General features: G+C 48.5%; 1 protein-coding gene across 1 annotated transcript; it reads right to left on the bottom strand.

The window, feature by feature from the left end:
• Positions 1–3,079: 3,079 nt before the first annotated feature.
• Positions 3,080–5,415, bottom strand: LOC123442624 (protein NRT1/ PTR FAMILY 8.2-like). The gene is made up of 2 exons (XM_045118718.1): positions 4,986–5,415; positions 3,080–4,894 (listed from the first exon to the last, which is right to left on the bottom strand). The coding sequence occupies exons 1-2, from the start codon at positions 5,107–5,109 to the stop codon at positions 3,231–3,233; spliced, it is 1,788 nt and encodes a 595-aa protein (XP_044974653.1). The 5' UTR covers positions 5,110–5,415; the 3' UTR covers positions 3,080–3,230.
• Positions 5,416–7,438: the final 2,023 nt, after the last annotated feature.

Here is a 7,438-nt window from a genome sequence, read left to right on the forward strand (position 1 = left end):
CTTATGCCTCTCCCTCATATAAAATTGCAATAATGATTACCGATCTTGTTAAACAATTGCCTAGAACAATGCCGCACACGATCCATCATTATTCCACACTCGATGTTTGTAATATATTGTAATATATTCTAACTTTATGATATCAGCACCTATTTTGATATTCTAGTTCTCCTTTATCATGCAAACCTATTCTCTTCATACCCACAACGTAGTTTTATTTCTCGTTTCTAGTTGGAAGCAAACGTTCGGCGTAGGTAGAGTCGTATCATTGGCAGATAGGACTTGAGAGAATATTGATCTTACCTTTAGCTCCTTGTGGGTTCGACACTCCATACTTATCACTTCCACCTTTGGAAATTGCTACGATGATTCCTTGCACTTGGGGATTATCACCCCTCGAGCTCGTGAAGCCGTCGGCGCCTCCATTATGCCAGTGAAGCCCAGCCATCCCCCCTCTCGCCTGCCGTGACATGGCGCAGGCATTGTGGTCCCTGCCTTGCGGCCCTGCGGCCACCAGATGGCGCGGCGAGGAGCGGTCGGGCCCCTGCGCTCGCCGGCCGGCCCTCTCAGGCGACGAGGCGAAGTCCTCGTCTAGCGCCCGACCTCCCCTGTCCTCTGTCGGTGGTAGAAGAAGAAGACAAGAGGAGAAAGAGAAGCAATGCCTGGGCCACGCGTGTCAGCGGCTGAGGCGCTGACCGGTCCGACAGTTGATCGGTAAGTAGAGATAGTTTTGCTAAAATACATCTTCGTCTTAGGAAGGCGTATTTTGTTATTCGTCGGGCCAAAATACATGTTCACTTCTATGAAAGCATATTCTCGTAAAGGAGCTTTCTTCCTAAACCGCCAGGGGGCTTATTTGTGAGGATATTTTTGCACATTAGTCCCTCAATTTCAATCATCCATATCTCCGCGACCGTAACTCCGATTCAGGTGATTAGAAAGCCCTCGTTTTTATCTCGTCGAGCCTTTTCTATTGGTATCATTATCACTATGTTCTCCCATACTGAAAATGACCATTTTTCCCTTGACCTTTTTTAGCCCCCTACGAGAGAGAAGTGTTTCCGGCGAATCGTTCCGCGAGTTCCTAGCACTTCCTCCCGGTGAATCCTTTACCCCCAAGCAAGCGAAAACAACCACTTGCAAGATGGTATTGCAGTAGCCATGGTTTTCTACTTAAATGTTTAATAGTTGTACTCATCTACTACTGGTATTTCTGCTTCGGTATGCTTGTGGATTCATGTTCATCTTCATGCTTTGTGCTTGTGCACCCTGTTAATTATGTGACTACTTGCTAACATTATTATCATATGTCATGCTTATTCTTATTGCATTCTAGTGATAGTAGTGTTCATCTGATGCATGATTATCATCAGTTATGAAAAGTACATGTGATATGCATGATCTCCATTATGCCATGTTCTTCTGCATCCGGTAGAATAAGTGCTTTATTATTGTTGAAGCTAATGCTTCACATGTTCAAAATGGTTATACTTCCCATCCATGTATATGATGATATCCTGCTCATATGCATTGTCATTTCCTCATGTTATTCTTATTGTGACTCGGTTCATTACTTTTCAAGATTAACCAGATATAATTGAACTTTAACATCTATTGGCTGAGTCATAGTGCCATCGAGTCGAGCTGATCAGTGCAGCCACACTTGCCTATATGGTAAGGCCTTAATGCGGTCTATTGTCATGCCTCTCGCTTGTGCCTCCAACTAGGGAAGGTTATGTGCGCGTGCTACCCTGATCAGGTAGGCGGCCATAAGCCTTGTGTGCCCATAGTTGTTGTAGGCGCATTTGTCCCTGTTTGGGACAATTTTGTTTTGCCACGACATTAGCCGTTGGATGTCCAGAGTGGCATTGAGGACACCCATAAATTAGCCCAAAGGGGATTTGGTCGGAATGGCCGGGAGAGTGTCATGCAATAGATTGGTTTTGTCGGAGCGCCGTTGGTCCACACGAATGGGAGCACGAGGCCTTGGGTTCCGCGGTGTGGGTACAGTGTACTAACCTCTGTAGAATGTGTATAATCTATCATTAGCCGCGCCCGCGGATATGGGCCCAGTTCGTAGTAGGTCACACTATGACTCAACAATAATAATAATCTGTTTAATAAACAACCTTGGTTCAATGAGAAAGAAGTTGGTTGATCTTTATGTGATCATGAGAGGATCACTCTGGTATCGAGGATACCGAAGTTGGTTGTGGTTTATGATGCCATGTGATGATTCCGAGTAAAGATCTAGCTCCTTGTGGTTATGTGATAGTCACTACGGTATTGTTAATACCAAGCTTGATTTGATCCTGAGTTTATCGTGTCATGTCCATGATGGTAAGTTAATACATGTAGTGTTTACGTGATAATCCCCGATAGAGTAGGTTAAATCATGATAGTTTAAACATGATGCATATCATTATATTCATGTGTTCATGTCATCCTCATCTCGTATTCTTCTAGCGATATCATATTCGTCATTGATGTCTAACCTGTAAATGTCATGTTATTGTTTGTCTTGATTGCTTTGGTTGCTGTGAGCTTGCGAGTACATTCAAAATACTCACCTGGCGTGTCATGACAGTTTGCATGTCATGCCATGATTGATTGATGGTTGAGTTTGCAAACCAAATATTTCAAAAATATGGACATGTTTTCGAGTTTGTAAATATATTTTTCAGGATCTGATCCTACCCAAATTCGTTTGTCAGGATGAATTAAATGGAGGTCCAGTATAAATTCCTGTCAGCCCCTCCGGGCGATCGAGGTTACTGTTTCTTGTCGTGCGTACGCGATGATGAGATTTGATGTGAGGTTCTTCAGATCAATTCAAGGGTTCTACGATGATGACTGCGGCTTCAGCTAGTAATCTTTATGTGCACGTGCATGAAGACTTCACGGCTATCACCTACAAGGTCAGAGCGGCTCTGAAATGAAGTGCCATGACAATGGTCGTCCGGTGATCCATGAAACTCGATGTAGTTTTAACTATGTTTAAGGTGTTTTGCACTTTTGATGAAACTTCATGACAAATCTAGGTCCTTTTTGAAAATTAAAAAAGCGTGAATGAATATTCATGAGTTTCTTTTTTAGAACTCTTATTTAAAGAACATTTGACACATTATCTATCAAATCTTTCCAAGAGAAGTACGGGAAATATAAGTGCGTCTAGATCACTGCTTTATAGTGATCTAAACGCTCTTATAGTGACCACTGCTTTCAACAATCTATTTTGTTTTGTCTCCTGATGATTCAGGTGAACTGTCACGTACTTCGTTGGCGTCCGGGTCGTATCCGGCTCCGGCGGTCTTCTTGTAGGTGTACCAGTTGGCGATGGGCAGGTAGATAGCAAAGTTGACGATGCTGAGCACGGTCATCAGCCAGAAGAAGTAGTCGAGGTGGCCGACGTTGAGGTTCTTGGCCGGGATCCACCCTTGTTTTCCACCCCTCGTCGTCACCTTCGCCACCACTGTCACCAGCAGCGTGCTCACGTAGCCCCCCAGCGCTATCGCCGTCAGAGACAACGCGGTGCACATGCTCCTCATGGCGTCCGGCGCCTGGTCGTAGAAGAAATCGAGCTGCCCCACGAAGACGAACACCTCGGCGGCGCCGATGATGAAGTACTGCGGCACCTGCCAGAAGATGGAGATGGGCACGATGTCGTCCTCCCCATACAGCCCGTGCCGGGCGACCGTGCGGAGGCGGACGAGCTCGAGCACGCCGGCGGCGACCATGGAGAAGATTGATACGACGAGGCCGACGCCCATGCGCTGGAGCTGCGTGAAGCCGCGGGGGTGGCCGGTGAAGGAGCGGACGGCCGGGACGAGGAGGCGGTCGTAGACGGGCACCCAGGCGATGACGCTGATGGTGTCGAAGACAGAGAGCGAGGCGGAGGGGATGGAGAAGTGGGCGCCCATGCGCTTGTCGAGGGTGTTTCCCTGGAACACGAACATGGTGCTCATCTGCCCGTACACCGCCGCGAAGACGATGCCGCTCGCCCAGATGGGCAGCAGCCGCACCACGCTCTTGAGCTCCTCCACCTGCGTCACCGTGCACAGCCGCCACGGGCACGGCGACGGCGTCGTGTCCGCCGGCGTCTCCACGGCCGCCTTGTCGAGGAACCTGAACTGCTCGGTGTGCTCCAGCTTGCGGCTCCCCTTGATGCCGGACTCCTTGTCCATGGTCTCGTACAGCACCGACCCGCCGTCAACGGGGACGCTCAGCTTGCGCGTGGCCGCGACGAGCACCTGGGCGATGCGGGTGAGCGGGCTGCCGCCGGGGCGCTGGTGGCGGTAGAGCGGCGTGCCGACGAAGAAGCTGCCGACGGCGATGGCCATGACGACGGCGGGGATGCCGAAGCCCCAGCCCCAGCCGTAGTGCTCCTGCACGTACACCATCACGGACGACGCCACCAGCGCGCCGATGTTGATGGACAAGTAGAACCAGTTGAAGAAGGAGCTCTTGCTCCGCCGCTCGCCGTCGTCGTTCTCGTCGAACTGGTCGGCCCCGAACGAGGACACGCAGGGCTTGATGCCGCCCGTGCCCAGCGCGACGAGGTACAGGCCCACGAACACCGCCGCCGTCTGCCCCGCCGTCGGGTCGCACACCCCCTTGGCCGCGCACGTCGGCACCAGCGCTTTCACCGACGCCGCAACCGTGAGGAGGCCCAGGCCGATGATGTAGACGGTTACGAAGGAGGCGATGGTCCAGAAGCGGCCGAGGTAGGCGTCGGCGAGGAAGGCGCCAATGAGGGTGGTGGCGTAGCAGGTGCCGCCCCAGTTGGTGACGCTGTTGGCGGCGGCGCTGTTGTTCATGCCCATGTTGTCCAGCATGAAGTTGCCAAGGTTGGCGCTCATGCCGTAGTACGCCAGCCGCTCGCAACATTCGTTCGCTGCAGCCGATCAAAGACCTTGATGACGCCATGCATGAACGCCAAGAACAGAAGCAGAGTGAGAGTGGCAATGGAGAACGTGTGCGCGTACCGAGGATGTAGGGGCAGGCGCGCCAGTTGCCGGTGTTGCTCTTGACGGCACGGTTTCCCTTCATGTCCACGGTGCCATCTTGGGTGTAGATCATGTCTGCAGCACCAGCCTCCCTCATTGCCATGCCGCCGCTGTTCTTTGCTGCTCAGAGCCAGAGGAGCTACTTTTCTTGCAGTGAAGGATGAATCCGAAGAAGATGGCTTGGATAGTACCGAAGATTATACTGTATATGTCCGAAATTAGAAATCAAATCAACCGGGCACAATGGTGAATGGTTGTTGGAATTAACGACGACGACGAGCATGTCTGCCTCGCGTGTCTTTTTCGACCGGCCGGCGGAATATCTGATGCCGCACACAGCCGGACACGCCAAGTGGTTCCAAGTTGGCATGTGGCGTTTATTTCGTTTAGATCTGAGTCGAGCATATAAAGTCGGACTTATAAATCTGATCCTTAGATAGTACCTAGTCAAACCTTAAATAGTTCATTTTTCAATTGGATACCTTATAATAGAAACCTCAAATTTATTTAGAATTATTATTTTTTACCTTTCTTGGTTAACATGAAGCAAGCACAATGACAAGATACTCGGTGAGAGAGGATGCACGGTTGTGCGGTGCGTGGTTGGCTACAAGTATTGGTTCGGGTTTGTAGGCATGAATGGAAAGGCCACGATATTTTGTCGACAAATGCATTCCTGATTTATGAGCACAATTAAAGCACTATGGGTTCTATAATCTGTATGTGATCCATGATCACAACGCAAAACTCACAACTTCATCGGTAGTATATCATTTTAAACGTCGTCATGAAGCATTGCAGTGTGATTGCACAAGTGGAATGGTTTTATCCAACGCATGCGTCAATCATGAAGATTGAAAGTTTTTTCTTTTTGTTGCACTACGTGTTGGTCAATTCTTTCATTTACTTAATGCTCCAACATGATGATCATGTCATTGTATAGCCTACGCGTGATGTCACGGTGTACCAAATGATGGATGGTAATCCCTTCACTTTAACGCATTGTTGGATGAAGCTCAAGAAGGAGCCCATCTGGATGAACAACAAGCGTCGATGACAAAGTTCAAGCTCGAGTAGAGAAAGCTTGATGAAGTCTAGGGAGTTTGATTGAATGTGCAGAATGTTTGTGGACGTTTGGGTGTCCGATTTGATGGACGGCATTAGATGACGTCAGAGATGCCCTTAGACTAGTACACTTTTTACCTTCTTTCCATTTCTTTCTTCATATTTAGCATATTTGTCCAGAAGCATAATTACATACCACCTACGTAAAATGCCATATAAGAGCATCTCCAACAACCTTTATATAATAAGTTGCTAAAAATTTGTTGTATCAAGAGGAGAGAGAAAATTTACAAAGCCAACATGTTTTTTCTTTGGTAGCCTTTGTATATTGGATTGCTATATTTGCACAAAACACACAATGACATGTGGGGACAGTTTGTCATAGATACATTGCACACTAGAATACGTACATGTATATGTATACTAGCACAATTCGCGTTCACGTACACATGCACACACGCGTACACTTATACACATGCAGCACACACACTAGGAGAGACTTATTTTACGAGCCAGAACGAGATACACACATACACACACACTTACAGATGCATGCACGCATATGTACACGTACACAAAAAACACGTACATATGCCGCACACACACACGTACACATGCAGCACACACATGTATACACACGTACACATGCAGCACACACACGTACACATGCAGCACCCACATGTATACACACGTACACATGCAGCACCCACACGTACACACACGTACACATGCAGCACACGTACGTACACACACATGTACACACACGTACACATGCAACACACATGCGTACACATACACAAAAAACACGTACACGTACGCACGCACACACACAGCGCACGTGCAGCACACACACTAGTACACAGACCCACGTGTCATTGAGACAAAGTGAGACTTTATGAGGCGTGCTAAAAATTTACAAAGTGGCCTTTGGCTTGGCAAATATGCAAAGTGTGGGTGCAAGTATAGCAAGCTTTGTAAAAACAATTGGTGGGTTTGAGACAAAGATCGGATACAAGAGATGAACTAGGATTTGGAGAGGAGATAATACTGATGAAGATGTTGATAGAGATTGACCCCCTCTCGATGAGAGAATCGTTGGTGATGATGATGGCTTCGATTTCCCCCTCCGGGAGGGAAGTTTCACCGGCAGAATAGTTCCGCCGGAGCTCTAGATTGGTTATGTCGAAGTTCCGCCTCGAGACAGCGACACTTCACCCCGAAAGTTCTGATATGATTTTTTTCCAGGTCAAAACCCTTCATATAGCAGAAGATGGGCACCACAGGCCTGCCAGGGGGGCCACAAGCCTGCAGGGTGCGCCCCTGGCCTGTGGCCACCTGGTGGGTCCCCTGATGTATTTCTTTCGCCC

The sequence above is a fragment of the Hordeum vulgare genome, chromosome 3H, assembly GCF_904849725.1.
Source record: "Hordeum vulgare subsp. vulgare chromosome 3H, MorexV3_pseudomolecules_assembly, whole genome shotgun sequence".
NCBI lineage: Eukaryota > Viridiplantae > Streptophyta > Magnoliopsida > Poales > Poaceae > Hordeum > Hordeum vulgare.

Excerpts from the sequence above, each read along its gene's own strand:
- LOC123442624 (XM_045118718.1), bottom strand. The coding sequence starts at position 5,109 with ATGGCAATGAGGGAGGCTGGTGCTGCAGACATGATCTACACCCAAGAT. Across the intron at positions 4,895-4,985 it reads CGCCTGCCCCTACATCCTCG|CGAACGAATGTTGCGAGCGG; the intron begins GTACGCGCACAC and ends GATCGGCTGCAG.